The sequence below is a fragment of the Ictalurus punctatus genome, chromosome 21 (assembly GCF_001660625.3).
Source record: "Ictalurus punctatus breed USDA103 chromosome 21, Coco_2.0, whole genome shotgun sequence".
In the NCBI taxonomy this organism is placed as follows: Eukaryota; Metazoa; Chordata; class Actinopteri; order Siluriformes; family Ictaluridae; genus Ictalurus; species Ictalurus punctatus.
Window position 1 is genome coordinate 6509886 of NC_030436.2, and position 21085 is coordinate 6530970.

The window sequence follows — 21085 nt, forward strand, 5'->3', positions numbered from 1 at the left end:
CAGAGAAAACAGCTTTTTCTTCCATCAGACATTAATGTAAACATGACACCAGCTACTATACCCAGAATGCTTGTCACCTCCTAGAGCCAACCAATCATTACAGACTTTATGAATTTGGATAAATATATAGTCTATAGGTTTCAGATAAACTCCTGCACTCCAACATTAGTACAATACCCATACGCCTTGTCCCGTCCCAGGGAAACTGAGCACTTCAGCCTGCATTGAAGCTAAACTGAAATACATCATGCTGGTTATTACTTGCTAGAAAACAACAAAGCTGTGAGGTGGCAACTTTTTTCAGGACCTTGAATAGAAAAGGCATATGACAATCATATGATATGCATATTTCACAAAAACTTCTGGAGCACCCATGGGTAACAAGTGAGTAACTGCAAAAAGAATTAGCACATTATTGATAATTGTATAACTGCTTTTCATTTCACTGTCGTCTTTTTTTTTTTTAATTCTGTGTTGTAATCCTCTCTTTCTTTGGCTGGATGTGATGGTGTGACAGTGAAATTCAAATGTTTTAGAGGCATAATTTCTAAATATATAAATTAAATTTTGCATCCAAGCCAGATGAATCCCAAGCCAATTAGTCTCACAGAAAGAGAGATTGTGAATTTATCTACATGACTTTATCTGTAGGGAAGGATAAGTGCGAGACACACACACACACACACACACACACACACACACACACAGAGAGAGAGAGAGAGAGAGAGAGAGAGAGAGACAGTGAGTGCGTGGGTGCTGTTTCCTCACAATGACTCGTGACTGCCTCCACTTTTATGCCCCCTACCAGACATTTAAATGCACACAGTCTTTGCCACTGAGGCTATTGCAGCTCCAGTAATGTTTGCTCAGAATTCCACTCGTCCTATACATTTATACTCACAGCTCTTCATTAAAAAGTACTATACCTTAGGAGAGTCTGAGGTCTACTCTACTAGTGGAGAGCCTTGAACATTCCATTTACCAGACGCTAAACTGAGACACCACGGTTGTCCAAACAACTGAAGATTACATTGGATTGTTAGATAATCACCACAGTGCAACAGACAGAGCAAGCAGGGAAATAAAACCCTGTCTCATTATGCAAGGTCAGTTTCTTTCAAATGCAGTGTTAAATCCTCAAATGAAATGTGTTGCACTTTAACAATAATGTTAGATTGAACGTGGCTGACACACAGTTGCAGAGTCCTTCAAAAAAAGATTGTTGAAAGATGTGGCCATAAACAAACCTAGTGTATATTTGACATAACAATGGGACTGAATACAAGAAATGCAAGAAACAGAAAAGCGAGGACAAAATAAATAATTGCACATATTATGTATTTATTATTATTTATACAGCTACCTAGTTGCCTGTTCACAAATGTATGCATTTTGTATACTACTACAACTACTACTACTACTACTACTACTACTACTACTACTACTACTAATAATAATAATAATAATAATAGTAATAACATACTACACTACTTCAGACTGAGTAGAACATTGATAATCACATATGAACGTGATGTTCAGATGCCCACATACTTTGGCTAATTAGTATAACTTCTGTATAGTTTTATTTGATCAAATATACACACACTTACTAAAATATGAATATGAATGAGAAGCTGTTGCTGGAGAAACGTACATGTCTTTAGCAGCAATGACTGGTGAATAGTTGTGAGTATATACTCTGAGAATGTGTTGCATTAAGAATAACACACCATGTTGAAGCAATAAACAAGTTAGTAATGTCAGGTTGCTGCCACTGTTGCTAAGCAACAGTGAACAGACTAGGAGCTAGTGATAAGTGAAATAATTAGTAGTATTTTTGTGTGAGGACTTTAAACACTAGCACTTGCCTTTAAGCCCAAAAGGAAATTGGGGGAAGAAAATGCGGACTTCAGGAATCAAATAGGGTTTTATTTTTCCGTTGCTGTCAGATGTAATGCAACCCCAATTCCAAAAAAGTTGGGACACTGTATAAAATGTAAATAAATGTAAATAAAAACTGAATGCAATGATTTGCAAATCTAATAAGCCCATATGTTATTCACAATAGAACATAGAAAACATACCAAATGTTTAAACGTTGGAAATGTACCCTTTTTAAGGTATAAATAAGATCCTTTTGAATTTTATGGCCACAACACGTTTCAAAAAAGTTGGGATGGGGCAACTAAAGGCTTGAATAGTAAGTGTTACTAAAAAGAAACAGCTGGAGGTAGGGGTGGGATATATTGGTGAACATGTTATTCACTTCACCGGTCAGTCATTTTAATGTTATGGCTGATTGTTGTATTTGCATGACAAGCATTGAAATAAACATCTGATAGGAGTCTACATTATATTATCTATCAACAGTCTAGTATATTGCCAGTACATTGCTGTATGAATAGACTAAGTTGTCATTATCATATTAATCACTGCAAATTTGATTTAAATTAAAAACATGGCTTCCACCCTTATTATTCGATCAACTTACAAAATGGCACTTGATCTAGCACATCCTGTTATTCTGAGTTATGTTTATTTCATATTGATCCTATTTAAATGGTGTACATATGTGCGTTGTTAAGTTACAATGGTGCAGAACATAACTTAAACAAATAGTGACTATTTTTCTATGTGACTGGGTTGATTACTCAACATTTGTCACTTGTTAATGGATTAAAAGTGCACATTCAGGGCGACTACTGGTATTATGGTATGTTTTATGACATTACCTAAAGTCATGACCTTTTCCCACTGGTTGTCCTATATGATGACTGATTTACAATCAACAATCTGTTTTTTGTTTTTTTTTTAACCGCTGTGCAAGGATCCTCAGAGTGTGTTTAGTGACTATTCTCTGAAATTAGTGACCTTATTCTCCTCAATAAGTATGAAGTGATCAATAACACACCTTCATGAATATTCCCTGTCCTTGACATTTCATTTTGGTGATTGTGGATGAATAGAGGTTATGTAATCACCCCATTTTCATCAGTATGATTTTCTGAAGCACAAAAGGGAGACATAGACTTGTTCACCTATAAGTCTGATAGCTACTTACATCCAGGCAGGATGGAGTTAATTTTGTTGTAGTGCTGCCAGAAAAACCTGAGCAGAAATGTCAAATACTTACTTAGCATGCAGGTGAAAGAGATCAATGCACCTTTCATAGGCTCCCCACTATAACCTGAGCCTCCTTCACAAGTTAATGGAAAGGCCAAAACATGAACAAAAATGTCCTGGGCAGGGTTAATAACTTGCTTCCTGTGGATAGAACAAATTGAGGTTTATTGACACCTGCTATTTCTTTTTTGATAGAGGCAAGAGACCTCATCAAATCAGGGGCACAACTATTTGTGACCAACTGTGCAATTTTTCTTATTCATGGACTTTCATAATAGTGTTGTTTCCACTGGGCTGAAATATTGGCTCTCTTCTGACATATGCAGTAATTTTATTGATTTGGTATTGTCTTCAGTCAGTCTCAAACTCAGGCCTGATATGTATAATGCCTGGGTCTAGGGTGGAATTTGCATTTTTAACCAGCACTTTATAATCAGATAGGCCTATTTTACCACTGGAACACTCTGAAAGCCAAACTAATAGTTGTTTTCTCAATCTAGCCAGTATGAGCAATAGTGACATAATACACTATGTATTAAGCAATTTGAACTAGGATTCAAGAAGTTTACCAGGCTTTAGCTTGGTGATCAAATTGGTATTGGTACAGAAGGATGTCCTTTATACCCAACAATGACTTTGCATCTTGCATTTGTACTCACTTTGATTAACTTTATTTGTTTATTTTTTAAATTTACATGAATCTGTGAATAATTGTATACTTTACACATACAGTATACATTTATCCACAAATATACATTACCAGACCTGTGTAAATAATGATATGCTGTGTGAGCTAAGGTATTATTGTAAATGTGTAAGCTAAGGTATGATTTTGATTGTTTAAACAAAAATGAATAGTTAGAACCAAGCTAAGAAATCATATAGTAAAATTTCTGTGCATCCTATGTTCATAATGCTTTATTTATTAATTCGTTTATGAAAAAAAAATAAGAAAAAAACAACAACTGTACAATACTGGCTGGCATAACTGTTCAAAATTAGTTATAGTTAAGTTATATATGTGTGTTTATAACTTTACAAGGGCAGGTTTATATAATTGTATTAAAATTGTAAAAAATAAATAAATAAAATAAAATAAAATAAAATTCTGATTTCAGTTTCCATAACAGCACAACTCAGACATTAGTGCTGGCTGTAAGTTGAATCACAGGTTTATATTAATCTGTTTATTTTATTATGATGTGCTTGTCTTATTACGTTATAGTTTCTATAGTAGAAACTTAAACAAGCACTTATTATGGTGGATGCTCCGCAACATTAAATTGAACTATAAATAGATAAAAAGTATGTCATTCAATATTAAATTCAACAATAAAAATGTAATTATTAGCAACTTGCTGTGGTATAAAAGGAATAAAACATTTCAGGATGTGTTGTTACAGGAAAATGTTATTTTGCTGTAATGTTATGTTATTATATATATGAAAATGTTATTATATAAATAGTTATATAACAGGGACTCATGCTTCATGGGAGGCCTCACTACACCACCCTACTATTGATTATTTTCATATAAAAGCACACCCTAAAATGCATTATTCCTTACATAACAAGGATCCAAACCGCTTATTATCAATTACTGTATACTGGATTTTAAGTATACTGGCAGGCACTGTAAGGTGTTATAGGCACAGTGGTGGGGGGCAGTGGTGGCTTAGTGGTTAAGGCTCTGGGTTACTGATTGGAAGGTTGGGGGTTCATGGCTGACCCTGTGCTCTGACCCCATCCTGACAGGCTGGGGTATGCGAAGAAAACAATTTCACTGTGCTCTACTGTATATGTGACCAATAAAGACTCATTATTAATATAAATCCATCTATAATCAATTATGAATACACATACAATAATGCTCATTTCCTTGAGTGACATTTGTACTCCTGCTTAACAAAAGAACAAAGCCATGGGACATAAAGCCACATGGTTGTTTGGCATCTGGGGGCAAGTCAGCAGTTTTAAAGTTTCTTTTGCAAACTATGCAGGTTTATACAGTATGCATACTATGAAACCTCTGAGATACTTTGTTCCTTCTGACAACATCCCATTGGCCTTGACAGAAAGACAAGCCTGTCATTGTGTGATGAGGGGAGAAGAAGAACCGTATACAGTTTTCTGCCGAGTGTGCATGCTGTCATTCATACACAGGGTCATGCGTGCTAATACCTTGCCAATCAATGACAACTTTGATGGCCTTTATTGTAATGCAGGACACGACTTCTAAGAAATTTGGTGGAAAAGATTTTTTCTGTATTATCTTGAGATAAATGTATAGAAAGAGCTTTTTGAGGCATTAGTTTATATTGAGGCTGAATGTTCTAGTTTATCAAGAGACACCTTTGTGGATTCATTTGATATATATATATATATATATATATATATATATATATATATATATATATATATATATATATATATATATATATATATATATATATATATATATAACAACTATCAAACCTAACTCGGACCTCGAATCCTGGTACATTTCCTCCCTTGGTCCAGCAGGTGAGAACACACCAATAACAACTTTGTGAGGAGCAAATGACCATCTGAGAGTGTCTCAGTGAGGTGGCCGATCTCCAGTTCCAAGCAAGCTCGACTGCAATTAAATTTCAGACTGAAAGCAATTTGAATCCAATTCATCCAGACTCCAGGAAGTGAACCAAAAATGCCATGTATTTTGTGTTGTGGCCTTTTCACCTTTTTTCTAACCAATGAATCAAAGAGTTTGGTGAGTAAGTTTTCAGCCCTTCATGCCCCTACAGCTAACCTGTTTATGATTTTTGGTTTGTTTAATTAATGTACAATATGAAACTAAACAAAGGGTGTGAAACCATTCTTAGAAGTGGCACCATTTGTAAAAATCACCTCTCAAAATACAAATGAAAGTAAATAACCACATTTTTTGTGAATTAAAAAATAAAAATAACCCAACAGTTTTATTTCATGTCAATACATTCTTGGACAACACCACAGTAAAGTTGCATGAGTGGCCAAACTGAAATGTCTCCCACAATATTAGCACATAAGCAGCAAGGGCAACATGAATATACTTAGTACAAACAGTATAAAACATACATGCTTTTTATTTCATTTTAAATCTTTTTTTCTTCATTTTTTAAATATATATTCATGTTCATCTTTTTTTTTTTCCACAATTTCTCCATATATTGCGGGGCAGTTAGAAATTCCCAAACAAATTAAAGCCATATTCTGCCTTGAGTGGGTGGAAGTCTGAGAAAAAAAAATAATTAAAGGAAGGCAAAATAAAAGCAAAAGTAACAGTTTTCTTGAGAGCAGGCCAACACTAATTGCCTTCTTATGGTGAAATATTTAGTTTACTTCAACATCAAACATATCAGGCATGCATTGACATGACAACTGCTACGTAAACACCTTTTGAAACCTGGAACACTTGCAGTCTGTTGAATTTTTCTAACATAAGATCCAATGTGGCATTTATCCTCTCAAAGTCACTGAAAAACACAGTCGATGGTCTACAAACCCTCACAACATACCGTTTATAAAATGTGAAGCAAACAAGGAGAGAGAAACAAAGGGTTCAAGGATCTCACACACAATAATTGGGGAAAATCTCAATGAGAAGAATATGGCTTTAATATAATGTGCATCCAAGAGGCAAGGAAAAAGAAGAAAACTTAAAACTGCAAAACAAAAACGTCCAACATCAAAGGTAAGAGGAATGCTAAAGGACTACACAACCTTGCACGGTGGAAGTTTGCAAAAGTTGCAGTTTGGAAGTCCATTTTAAAGCCCTGGGCCTTGCCATCCTTCACCGTGCTCTCATAGAGTCCTTAAGAGTGCTTATTACAGAAATTATAACAACAAATGCCTTCAGGAAGGTTGTTCAGGTTGTTTAGGGCCAGAGCTCAGAGCTGCCTTGTACAGTACAGATCAACTGAGAGCTGAAATTTGTGCCATTACTTGTTACATCATTCTCTGTCCATTCAATAGGTCTCCTCTGGTGAGAAAAAAGGAAAACAAACAAAAAGAACATTCAAAATAAATAAATGTCAATTTTTTTGTGGGGGAAGAAATCAGCATCTTGATTGTGGTTCTCCATCTTTTACTCTTGTTCACATCCCACGAAATCGTCCATTATCCTGTGCTATGGGTGCAGTACAGTGAAGCTCAGATGTGAGCTCACAGTACGCCAAAGAAACAGAAAAATCCTTCCTCCCTCCAACCCGGGGTCTATTTTTTTTTGCCAAAAAAATGGCAAAAGACCATGTCTTCTCGCTGATTGCTTCCCTCTGGTTATGGAGGTCCTTAGATCACAAGGTCATTGTAGCTCACATACTTTTTCTTTGCAGCCGGACCTGGCAAGGTAGACAGATTAAAAAAGTGAGTTTTCACCTGAGACTTTGAGTTATGTATTTCCCTGCAGAACTTTTACAACGTATTCCATGTTCAGACTTCGACTACAACAGTATCACAACTTCATAACAATTATTAAGAACCTGTATGGAGAGCTATAAATCGTAATGGTTAGAATGAGGGACAAGGTTTGCTCATATGAAGAAAAAAAATCCATTAAAAGCATAGGGACAAATTTCTAAATAAAATTATTATTATTATTATTATTATTATTATTATTATTATTATTATTATTATTATTACCAAGAGTTTTACTGTTACCTCACCCACTACCTTCATAAGGATTTCATAACAAATGAATAAGCACTAAGTACCATCTTTATAAGAAGAGAATGCATGAGAATACATGATCTTATGTTCATATTACCAAGATGACATGCCACCACAATGCTAGTAATACTTTACGAGAAACCTGTGTCATAAGACTGACATAACAATGGCATGAACACCTAATAGCATATACCCAGTAATACAACAGTGTCATGTTTCCATAATCAGTTATGTTTTGATGTTTGATGATCTGACAGTTGTAGGCTACATACTTCATAACATGTCATAACAAAACAATATAACAACTTATGTCAAATAAAAAAATCCCCAATGGCACTCTCAACAGTATATATATAATAAGAAAATTACACGTCATTACAAGTCATCTATGATGCTGCCAAAGGCGTGGCAATAGTATGCATTGAACAAGTCATGATACAATGCATGCCATTTTAAACAAGACCCTTTTTTTAAATTATGCACATTAAGTCATATTTCTTAAAAGATCACTACATCTTATGTTATGACACTTGTCATAATATCTGTCATAAAGCATAGACAAACTAGAGTGCACTAGAGAATGTGATATAAGCTGTCATGCAATCTAACATTGTGCCAGCATAAAATCAAGCAAATACAGCTCAAGAGCTAACTTCAGTTAATGTTCACATCAAACATCAAAATGTGGAAAAAAATGTGATCTCAAAGGCCTTGACCATGTCATGGATGTTGGTGCCAGATGGGCTGGTTTGAGTATTTCATTTGGAATAACTGCTGACCTCCTGGGATTTTCACACACAATAGTCTACACAGAATAGTGCGAAAAACAAACAAACAAAAAAATTCAGCAAGAGGCATTTTTGCTGTTGATGAGAGAGGTCTGAATAGAATGGCCTGATTGTTTCAAGCAGACAGGAATGCTACAACTCAAATAATCACTCTTTACATCCGTACTAAGCAGAAAAGCATCTCAGAATGCACAAAACATCAAACTTTAAGCCGGATGGGCTATAACAGAACCAGACCACATTGGGTTTCCCTCCTATTAACAAATAACCAGATTCTGAGGTTACAGTGGCACAGGATCATCAATGATTGGAAAAAAACGTCACCTGGTCTAGCGGACCTCGATTTCTGTGGTGACATGTAGACAATAGAGTCTGAACATGTGTGTATCCGCTCCCATTCATAACAGGGCATCTTTTAACATGTTATAAAAGATCTCGTGATATGTGGTAAGTATTGACATAAACTGTTCATATAGTCATATGCAATATGGTAATATGGATAGTTGATATTAAGTCTTTTGTCTTTTATCTCCTTTGCTTTTGGATATAAAATGTGCTACATAAATACACTTAACTTCACTATACAACTGTTATATGAAGCTAAATCTAAAAAAAGTACCAGTCAACATTGTGCACAATGCCCTCCTGAACAGTTTAGAAATGCAAAATGGAATCTAATAATATAATTATAAATATTTTTTAGAAAAATAAATAACTGAAGGGTATCCCAAACGTCTCCATAAATTACAAGTTAAGAAATTAATAAAAAATTATTATTTTTTTTTAGCAAAATGTTAGATTTATTTAGAAAACATCATCTATAGGATTGCCATTTCTTTGTAAAGACACACAGAGTCATCTCTCCCAGCTTTGGCAACAATGTCGTGTGATGTGCTCGCCATGTTTCCTGTTAAAATCCATCGCAACCTTGCGACAGCTTCCCGATCCAACCATGAGAATGATTTCAATACGTTATTCTTTTCTCAACAGCATTCTTAAAGGCTATCTAAACAGAAAAAAAAAACATAATATAAATTAACTATGAACAATTTTGGAAGACATTTTGATAAAAAGTGTTAATTTCCCCTATGTATGGAGACTTTTGGGGCAGCCTTGTCGATTTATTTCTGCATTTATATTACACAAGAGAGAATTGTTTTAAAGATCCTTAACAGTCATACCTTTTTTGACTTAGAATTAGTGCATATTTATTAACATCCCATAATAACAGATTTAATTCCAACATCATGTTTATTTTTCCGTGACACTTTTTTTTTTTACTCCTTTGAAAGTCAAAGTAGTTACAAACCTTTCAAATTAAAGGTCAAGCACTGAGGAGATCATAGTGACCTTTAAGATTTGGCTACTCATCATGATTTGAAAATAATGTCACATTCCTAAATACAGGCTTCTGAAAGATGTGTCCATGATGAAGTCTAGGTTTAATAAGGCATTGTCGGTATTAAATACATAAAACACAAGGATTAATTCAAAATTCGGACGAGGTAAGGGCAACTTAACCTAGTCCCTTTTCCTGTGTAAGATTAAAAAAAATAAAAAGTAGAAAGAGTATATGTGCATAATGTTTTGTCCTGTGAACCAAATGTCTGGAAGTGGTTTAGAGTCTTCAGTCTGAAAAAATATGTTCTTATGCTTACACTTCTACTTCTTGTGGCACTCTACTCCTGATTAAGCCTTTAAACATAGCAGTTTTCAGTTGATCTCTTTCAATCACAATGTCTATATCACAGTAGTCCATGGTAGTATGTGTGTGTCTGTGGGGGGGGTAAATAAATAAATAAATAAATGGAAGAGTGGAAAAGAGAGAGTGACCCCTGTTTAAGATCTCATTTTGCCAGACAGCAGCGGCGCCCGACACAATCACAGCATTCCTGGACCTAATGAATGTTCAGCAGGGGAGAAGAAAGCCATTATCTCTTGCTTGACCTAAAGCAGGACATCTGTAAAGTAAGAGGCACTATAAATTTTTTAATGCCTCTCATCTTTTTTCTTCTATCCCCTTAAGTGAGATAGGAAAAGTTCTGGCTAACTAGAGGCAGCTGTGGCTAAATGGGAATAGCTAAACTTGTTTTAATCAATTTTAATCCATTTATTTATTTATTTTAAATGAAATTCTTAACAGCTTGCTACATTACCCATAATGCCATTTGACTATCTTCTGGGATTTAACCCTCGCTTCATTTCTACTTAAAGAGAGTGATGCAGCAGTGCTTTAGTCCTTTAGCTCTCTCACCTGCTCATCTGTACACTCTGCTCAAACATATCAACATTACTGCTTATACCTTCAGGACCATCACTCACATCATCATAGATCACTAACTAGCTGAACACTAGCTGAATTTTTTAATTCAAAATATAGAACCAACCATCAAAATAGCAGCAGAATTACTAAATACATCAAAAATTATTTAAATATAAACATTTTTAATGTGTTTTAGAGTGGCATTTTTTAAACAGTTCATCACAGTTTCACTTTCAGTTTGTGTTTGACCCCTAAAGTGTTTTTTGGGTTGTCCTATTAAAGATTCTATCTCATTTAACCAACTTAAATAACCTTACTGTATTTATAGCCCTGAACTAATCCTTAATGATTAAGCATTAAAAGGTAACTGTTGTCACCATTCAGTCACATTAGTTGTTTATCCAGAACATTTATAAGCAAGCAATTTAATGTTACTGGACTTTCACAGATGCTCTACGTAGAACCCCAAAAACTTACAATAGTGTGTTTCCCTACACACTCCAAAGATGGAGTGTGTTCAAGTAGAGGCCCTTTACGAAGCTAAGAAACCCCAATGATCCAAAATACCCCCCCCCACACACACACCCCACCCACCCAAAAAAAAAAAAACCTTGAAGGTCCAGCTCCATGAGACGTGCAACTAATATGAATACAAACCTAGCACAGTCACTTTTTATACTCTATAGAATATACATATACAAGTTAAATGTTAATGGATTCTAGGAGAGATGACCTTTCAACAAAGTAATCGGACCCCTAATTTAGCTTGATGGTTTATGTCCTAATCATATAAAATTAAACAATACTGTACATCTTGAAACAAATTAAATCTGAAAGAGTAAAAGTTCATTTTAAACTAAATCCAAATTTTAAAAAAAACTCCCTTATACAGAGAAGTAACGAGAACGATGACCGTTTCTTAAAGAAAAAGCTTAAACTTGTTTCTTGCATTAGGCCCGTCATCCCTGTCAGCGTCTGTAATGAAACTTGCATAGTAAATGGCCTTAAATTTGCATGTGCCAGCAGGATTGATGGGAATGATCAGAATAATTATACTATGTACTGACAGCACCATCACTTGTGCTTTTTATCATTACAGCCCATTCACTTAAGTGTCAAAGCATTCCAGGGTTCAGCATATTTGCATACATACAGTACATATCATACTAAATTAAATATAATTTAGACATTGAAGGCCATGTTGACGTGAGAAACGAGGGAGAGGTACAAATGGGGGACATCTTGCATAGATAATTTATGGGTCTAATGGAATTGTGAGAGCTGAGCTTTGGGATACAGTGCTATTCGGAGATGTGCTACATTACAATGCCCCACATCCTGATTTCTTCTGGTTTTGTGTAAATCTCATACTAAATAGTTTCAAAAATGAAAACAAAATCTAAGATAAAACAAAGGAAACCTGAGTAAACACAAATACAGTTTTTAAATGATAATGTTATTTATTGAAGCAAAAAAACTTATCCAATACCAACTGGGCCTGTGTGAAAATGTATTTGTCCCTATAGTTACTATTTTTCCCCAAATCTATGAAGCTTCATAATGGGGTTCAGCTGGACTAGACACAACCAGGCCTGATTACTGCAAGCCCTGTTCAATCAAATCAAAATTTAAATAAAACTTTTTCAGCATCCCGAAGTTGGTTAAAACATTTTACTCAGTAACATACTATGCCAAAGTCGAAAGAAATTCCAAAAATGATGAGGAAGAAGGGAAGGGTTACAAAGCTATTTCAAAGGCTCTGGGACTCCAAAGAACCACAGTGAGAGCCATTATCTCCAAATGGAAAAAAACTTGGTAAACTAGTGAACTCTCCCAGAAGTGGCCGACCTTCTAAAATTCCTCCAAGAATGACATCAAAGGACCTACAGGCCTCTCTTGCATCAGTAAAGGTCACTGTTCATGACTCCACTATCAGAAAGACACTGGGAAAAAATGGCATCCATGGAAGAGTGGTGAAGTGAAAACCACTGCTAACCCAGAAGAACATTAAGCCCCTCAGAATTTTTCCAAACACACCTTTATGATTTTCAAACCTTTTGGGAGAATGTTCTGTGGACTGATGAGTTGAAAGTGGAAGTGTATGGAAGACAGGGGTCCCGCTACAGATGGTGTAAACCAAACGCAGAATTCCACAAATAGAACATCATACCTACAGTCAAGCATGGTGGTGGAAGTGTGATGGTGTGGGGATGCTTTGCTGCTTCAGGGCCGGGGCAACTTGCAATAATTGAGGGAAACATGAATTCTGTTCTCTACCAGAAAATCCTAAAGGAGGATGCCTGGTCTTCAGTCCGTAAGTTGAAACTCAAATGCAAATGGATTATGCAGCAACACAATGATCCAAAGCATAGGAGTGAGTCCTAGTCCTAGAAGTAAGTGAAAGACTGATCTCCAGTTTGGTTACAGTTATTGCTACTAAAGGTGGCACAACCAAATTTTAAGTTTAAGGGGGCAATTAGTTTTTCACCTGGGTAATAAGTGTTGGAGATCTTCTTTTTTTTATTCAATAAAACAACTAACTAAATAAATAAAAACTGTATTGTGTGTTTGCCTTTGTTTTATGTTATATTACGGTTGAAGATTGCCTTTGTTTTATGTTGTATTACGTTTGAAGATCTAAAAGTATTTAGTATGATAGATCTCATAGAAAAAAAAAAAGAAAAAAAAACACAAAAGTCTTTACTTTTTCAAATACTTCCAATACATTCATAGAACTGTACAGTAAATTACCAAAAGTTTGTGGACACCTGATTAACATATCCATATGTGGGTATGCCCTAAACTGTTACTACAAAGTTGGAACAAATAGTTGTCTAGGATGTCTTTGTATAATTTCCTTTCACTGGAACTAAGGGGCACAAACATTTTCCAGCACATATTCCCAGAAAAGTGGAGGTTATTATAACAACAAAGGGAGACTAAATGTGGAATGGCATGTTCAAAAAGCACATATGGGCATGATTGTCAGGTGTTCAAAAACTGTTGGTTATATAGTGTATAACTTGGGATGCAGCAATACCATGTATGAGTACATGTTTTTGGTACTCAGCAGTCCAGATACCAAAATGAGTAACCTACTTCATATTAACCAATCAGGGGCGTCATGGAACATTTTTAGCTCTTTTTATGTTTCACCAGTTTAAATAGTGGCCATGAAATCTCTGAGCATGTTCATGCACTTAGGCTAACAGGCGTTTTTTTTGTTTTTGTTTTTGTTTTTTTAAGTGTTAGCTAATTAACTGAATAAAATGAATTTGCTAGCTACATTAGTTACATATCTAGGGTTGAGAAGTGTTGCAATAGAAAGTGCTTTTTTTTGTTTTTGTTTCACTTCTGTACAACTGTAAGTTAAGGAAGTTTTAATTGTTTTCATTGCTGAGTGTCAAGAACAACATACTGGGTAAGGCTGTTATTTTCACTCACCTAGCACTGTTCGTAGTCTTTTTTCTGACCTAGCTAGCATTTGCTGCGGCATTGGTTGCTGCCTTGTGCTGCTGGCCATGAGCTGAATTTAAGAGGTTGAGTCAGGCTACATGTATTATATTATGATGCTGTAGTTCCTCCCAGTGATATTTTCACAGAGCACAGTTTGCAGTCTGCTTTGCTTTGATCGTCATCATTAATTCTGAAATATGTATGTCCAGATCACTGTCATTTAGTATTATATGTTCATTAGCATGGCTATGCACTCTAGTCTTACATCACATAGTATCACATTATTGAATGCTGGTATCAAAGTATTATTTACGAGTATGAGTGTAAGTAAACGAGCAGCAATTCCTGATACTGATCAGTAGCAATATATCCCTAGCTTACTATAACACATTCATGTAAAATTTTTAGTTCTTAGAACCCATTTTGCTGTAGGTCTTGTACAAAGTATGACCTTGATTTGTACATAATGAGAATTTTGATGTCATTACTTGCAGGCACAACACTAAACATATACACTCCAATCCCCAAGATGTTCCATCAGGTGATTTAATAAATAAATAAATAAATAAATACATAAATAAATAAATAAGCAGCTGTCTGGCCTACAGCTGGGAGTCAGGCTTGGGACTCAGCCTTGTCTTGACCTGCCTATGGCCATAAGTCCCCAAGGATGTAATTGGCCTCATTTCCACTGGAAAAATAGACCCTAAGGTGCCTCTCTCCTTCACAACAAGATGCCAGGTAAGTGGATGTGTGCATTGTTTAGTGGAAAATCAAATCGTTTGCGTCAAGATCCAACTGAAAATGAAAAAAAAAAAAAAATGCTGAAGATGACTTGATTTGTTATCCTAAAGTTAAATGTTTTGTGTACAACACCAGAAAACCAACAATAGATTTCCAGCCCTCTGCACAGAATGTAAAACTTGAATATGATTAATTTTTTTTTTCTCTACTGCTTGAAGGCGCAGGAAGATTGTCATCGGGCCTTGGGGTGAAACTTTTTGAAGGCATGATGAATGACTAGGAAAGTCCTATTAGCACTTCCTTCACGTCCTTTCCTCTAGCTTTTAAAGTGGAGCAAGGTCATAATGAAAAAAAGAGGAGAAGATTAATTTGGTCTTACCTTATAAATTATGAGAATTAGCCTGTTGGGGGAAAAAATGGATTTGGTGAGCTCTCTTACTAAAGGCCTGAGGAAAGCAAGACAAGTGAGTCTAAATGGCCTAACTAGTTATGCCATTTTAAAATTGCATTTTAATTTCAGGCAAGACTTGTAATGGAGGCTTCATTACCTCCAATATACTGTTGTATATGAGTATAATGTAAGAGAAGAAACAAATGCAGTGGGTTAAGCAAGCCATTTTTCTTGATATGGTCAAACAGATACTCACTTGGTCTCCAAAATATGACATGCCTAAGGTATCTAGATTTCAAATAGCAGATCCATTTTTCTTCATAATATTACATTGAGAAAATTACAGTATTTTCAAATGTATTCATGCTCACATATTTTGGTTATTAAAAAGGCTAACTTTGTTATAATTACTACCATCCTAAATATGCAAATTTGCCTAAAAATAAAAGAAGCTTGCCAGAAACCAGTTAGCAATATTATTTGTGTAATGCTAACTAGCACCTATCAGACACACACACACACACACACACACACACACACACACACATTATTATCTTTTATATTTGTTTCAGTCTTGAATGTCTTACTGTTCAGATGTCTGAAAACTTTGGTAACACTTTCTATTTCATTAACACACTGTATTCTGTAACTCGATCATAACACATTATAATGCATTCACAAAGCATTATACACAATGTTATAACTCTATGAAAATGTGTTACTTTGTAGGGATGCTTATTATGCATTATGATTGTTAACATAATGTATTATAAGTAGTGTATCAAACACATAACACTAAAAGCAAATAGGTTTCAGTTTCACAGTCTGTCATTCATTGTTTTTGCTCTATGTCTATTAATCACTGCAGTACAGTCAACTTTATTATTCAATGTTTAAAGTGTCATTTTGGGCTTAATTCAACAGGGAGAAGTGTAATAATGTAAATGGTATAGGTGTATTAATCCTTTTAACAATATGTCTCACTTTACTACTACTACTTTATTACTAAATTTCACAAATAGAACTTACTATAATATTATAAAATGGCTGTCAATAATTTACACATACTGATATTTAATAACAAGTACATAAATTCTGTTAGGTTATGCTTGCAAATACAATGAAAAAAATATAATGCATTCATAACATAATGTATACATGTGTAATGTATAACACATTATACAAAGGTCTGTCTGAAAACTAGATTCTCATTGGCTAAGGTGTACGTTCAAACCATCGAATGCACAGGTAGTTCCAGTCAGTTTAATCAACATTCTAAATTAATGTGCTGCCTATAAACAATTGTAACCATAATAACATACAGTTACAGTTGCATGCAATAGTTAAACTCACAGCTTCATTATTAGTAGAGACCCAGTCCCAAACCACAGACCCAGGTAATTCACAGGTGCACAATCTCTCTCCCTCCCTCTCTAATAACTATTTATCAATTGTGGAATGCACACCTAGCCATGGATTATCCCTTACATGTGTAATAGACATTGCTATAATGTGCATTTTCATAAATAATTATAACAATATGTATAACAATGTATAACACCCTTATACATGCATTATGACATGCTATGTATGTCTTTATAGATAAGACCTTAATGGAAACTGGTACTGAAATTTATTATCGGTTTTTCAGAGGAAACTATCCAGTTTCGCACAACAGATTCTGTTCAGAGTCAGTGGTTGACCAGTTCCAATAGTTTAGGAATGAATTTGCTAAAATGGCTAAGCAGAATGTTTAAATTCCAAGCAGAAAGGTTATATTCAGAAAGATTATGTACAGAAAGATTAAAAAGCGAGAGAAATTGTAGGCTAGTTTGTTCAGGCTATGTCCCAATCTGTATACTTCTATACCAAATAGCATGTCAGAATAGTATGCCATGATAGCTAATGATACTAGTAGGTTTCTCCTTTTTTATATACTAATTGCTACAGTAGTATATGAGAAATAGTATATCCAAAAAGTAGCGTAAGCCACCTCCCAGGATATAGGCCTAGTTATTATAGGCATGGAAACCTTAGGCTGACAAAATATAATTTTTTATGTACTTTTAATTTTTTTAATTTTTTTTTTTACAATAATTACTTGTCATACTGTACAAGATGATCCCAGTATAATCTAACCAAGTTCTATAACATCCTGTATGATACCATGTTCTCTGTGTCAGATTATATGATGAAGATCCTCTGTCAATAGACCTGTGATTAAAAAAAAAAAAAAATGACTACGTTCTGCTTACGTCAGTCTGAATGATCTGGGATTGTCCAGAATATGGGCTTGCATAAATAAACATTCAAGTATATTTTTCTGCCCATTAGCATGTTTTGTTTACATTTCCAATGCCACTACGATATTTGTAGCTGTTCCAGGAGTTGAGTTTTGCATAATCCTGTACGGTCCTCCTATTGGAGGCTTTTGGATGAGTGTCATAGCAGTTTTGAGATTTTAATAAAATCTCACTGCCAGAACTTTGTTGTCAAATGTCTGTGGCTGCAATGAGAGTGAGTATTTATAGATCATAATGTAAACCCAAATTTAGTCCTTGCAAGTTCCTTGTTTTCAAGACGAGAGACAATGAGAAGCATTCTAAAGTCAGCTGTGATTAGTGCTAGTTCACTGTCAGCTTGGTGTGTCACAGCCCAAAGGCTTCATATTCATAAAAAAAATAATAAATCTGGATATGAACATGTAAAAGGCAATATCAGGTTCTCAGTGAATCTCCAAAATGACTCACACCTAACTTCACATCAAATAACAGAGCCATTTTCTTGATAATATACTGAGAAAATTACAGAGGTCCTATCTTCCTAAATGTACGTTTTGTTTTCCAATGGGGTAGTTAAACTTGGGATAATTATTACGAATCCAAATATCAAACATGCCAAATAAAGAATAACAGCTTGCTTGTGTGTGTGTGTGTGTGTGTGTGTGTGTAAAAAAAAATTCACAGGAGAATGGGAATCCTTCATCGGTCACCCTTGGTTCTTTGTGTCGTGACTTTATTGATTCAGAAAAATTAACAACATTCAGTTGGATTCGATTGGGAAAAAAAATCAATTGGAAAATTGGTTTAAGCCTAGACTACTTGTTTAAATGGGAGCACTTGTTTGGAGCCATTTTTGATGTTTCGGTGATCAAGTGGTTCCTCTGCAGGAGAGCAACAGGGGGATGGGGAATCAATTTAGTAACCTTGCTGCTTCAAGTATAGCTGATATACTTAAGAGTCAACCCTGTAGACATAAAGCCCTTCTAGACTGCTGAAAATGCACCTGAAAATGGATAATAAGGAGTCATTATTCAATTAAATAACCTGTTGATTTCAAATATAAGCCAAGAACAGGGGGTGTAGCAGAAGGTGGATTTAATCTCCTTACATTTCTAGCTTTATTGCAGAAATCAGCTGGAGAACAATGTGAGCAATTGCTTATGGAACATAATTTTTATCACTTCATTCTAGACAAGATAGACATACAGTATTTTACTGACACCTACACACGTATGGCAGAAACTCTCAGTAGATCATCATCTGCTTACAACCACACCAAATATCGTGACTTACACCCGACTGACTAGGATTACTCATACCTTTCCTCCCACTATGAACTGGTAAAAATAACAAAGGTTTAACTTTTTGTCATTAGCAAGTGTGCGTCATTGGAGGTAAACTAACGGCACATTTTAAACGGTGTGTTACTTACTGTTTGGGTCGACGCTTTCACACAGCTCTGTCTTGGCCTCGCCATTTGGCCGGTCGCTGGGTTTGTGCGAGAGGCGTGATGACATGGTGGCTGCCGTCACTACTGCTTTGAAGCTGCGCTTGCGTTTCTGGACGTTTAGTTCCGGGTGGAAGATGATCACGTACACCTTGGGCATGTAGAGCATACCCAGAGCCACCGAGGCGCTCAGGTTCATGGAGATGGTCAGTGTGGTGGTCTGGATGTACAGCTGAGGAACAATGTGGGGGGAAAAAACAGGATCTTCAGTATTTATCCATAATACAGTATAGTTAACTAATCTGGTTCTAGTATTGGATGTAGCTTTGTTGTTGTAATATTTACTTTCATGAACATGGAGTGAATGTTTAACAGGAAAATTAACATGGAAAATTTTGCCAAATTTTTTCTTCTGTGGTGTCCAGGTTGGTGTCTAGAGAGGAATCTAGGTTAGGACTTCACAAGTTAGAATACTGTATGCTTCTAATTGACAAAAATGCAACATAACTATAAAGTGCTTACAAAATCAACCAGTCATGTTTTGATTTGCAGTGGGTGAGACAATTTTGTCAGAAAAGCATGTCTGATTGTAATCTTTACATTCAGAAGAATGGAGTATGAATACATTCTTCATAAATGAACAGAAAACGTGTTCTAAACAAAAAACAAATACAGATACAAATTGAAGGTGTATTTTTTTTTCTTTACACAAGGTTCAAAAAGTCATGCAAGTGGGAAGTTTTCCATTTCATGTGGGTGAGCTGTCAGAGATGAAGTTCATTGAGACCAGCGCTGGACAACAAAAGACCGCATTGGCATACACCAATGCATTTGCAGCATTCATTCAATCATCCTTAGTAACTGCCTGGTCAGGGTCAGGGTGGTTTAAATTAGGCTACAGATTGTTTATAATTTGGGAAATTGAACCAAATAAATTAGTTAGGACGTGGGCAGATGCAAACAAAATGAATACATGCATGCAGCTCTCAAAAAACAAAACAAAACCAAACAAAAAACACCTATCCAGTTTAAAATATGCCAACTTCTGGGTTAAATTCAAATACCGAAAAAGATATGAATATTTGGAACACTAAACAGCTACAAATAGTTGCATTGCATTGCACCGCCTTATTCCCCAGTTTTACTTCCCCAGGAATCAAGGGATTTTTTTAAAAGCTCCTTTATTTTTTCACATACTTGTAATATTTATATACTTATCTATTTATATATTTATAGACTTATCTGCAGCAGTAAAATTGCTTACCATGGAAAAAAATACACATTTTTTTCTAAAGCATGACTCATAATGTATCTTAAACAAGATTACTTCCTTCCTCAAGATAAACCATTATCTATCTATGAAGAATTGTCCTCACTGTGGTTTCTTGCTATGTGTCTTAGCCTTACTTAATTAGGCTTAAGCAAATGCTCAAATACTCGAGAAAACCATGGTAATCAACTTTACTGCCTTGAGCTACATGTACAACATGCTGAATGATTAAGGTCAGCTTAAGGAGGACCAATCGCGTGGCTCTAAGCAGTGCAGTGATGCTAATCTAAAGGTATATCTTTCCTCTTCTTTGTTTCATAAAAGATGTGTTTAACCTCTACTTCTGAGTTAAGATACTAAATAGTCAAGTATCTGTGGAGCTTTGTGTCACACCCCATTAGCATGTTAATCACACTACAATCACAGGTTGCATGTAGCATTGTAGAAAACTAGAGCTCTTGGTGAGTAACAAATCACATAGTTCAACCGTGTCTAATTAAAGGGAAAAACTGTGAATATATACATGGGTGTCAGTTTAATTTATCAACGTGCAAATTACAGTAATCTGTTAATATGGGCCTTCTAAGGATTTGTGCAATTTTTAGTTCATTTTTCCCCAACCATATTGTCTGCAA

The 21085-nt window shown here is 35.2% G+C and overlaps 1 protein-coding gene across 2 annotated transcripts in view; it reads right to left on the bottom strand.

Annotated features, from left to right (window-relative positions):
- Positions 1-6725: 6725 nt before the first annotated feature.
- LOC108280992 (metabotropic glutamate receptor 7) overlaps positions 6726-21085 on the bottom strand; it is a 225910-nt gene continuing 211550 nt past the window's right edge. The window contains exons 9-10 of one of the 2 annotated variants that reach the window (XM_017496509.3): positions 19166-19412; positions 6726-7481 (exon numbers count right to left, since the gene is read on the bottom strand). In XM_017496509.3, coding sequence (XP_017351998.1) covers positions 7432-7481; positions 19166-19412 — 297 coding nt within the window. In that variant the 3' untranslated portion in view covers positions 6726-7431. Of the gene's footprint in view, positions 7482-18520; positions 18737-19165; positions 19413-21085 lie in introns of those variants that run through there. The other variant, XM_047149369.2, reaches the window with a different exon arrangement.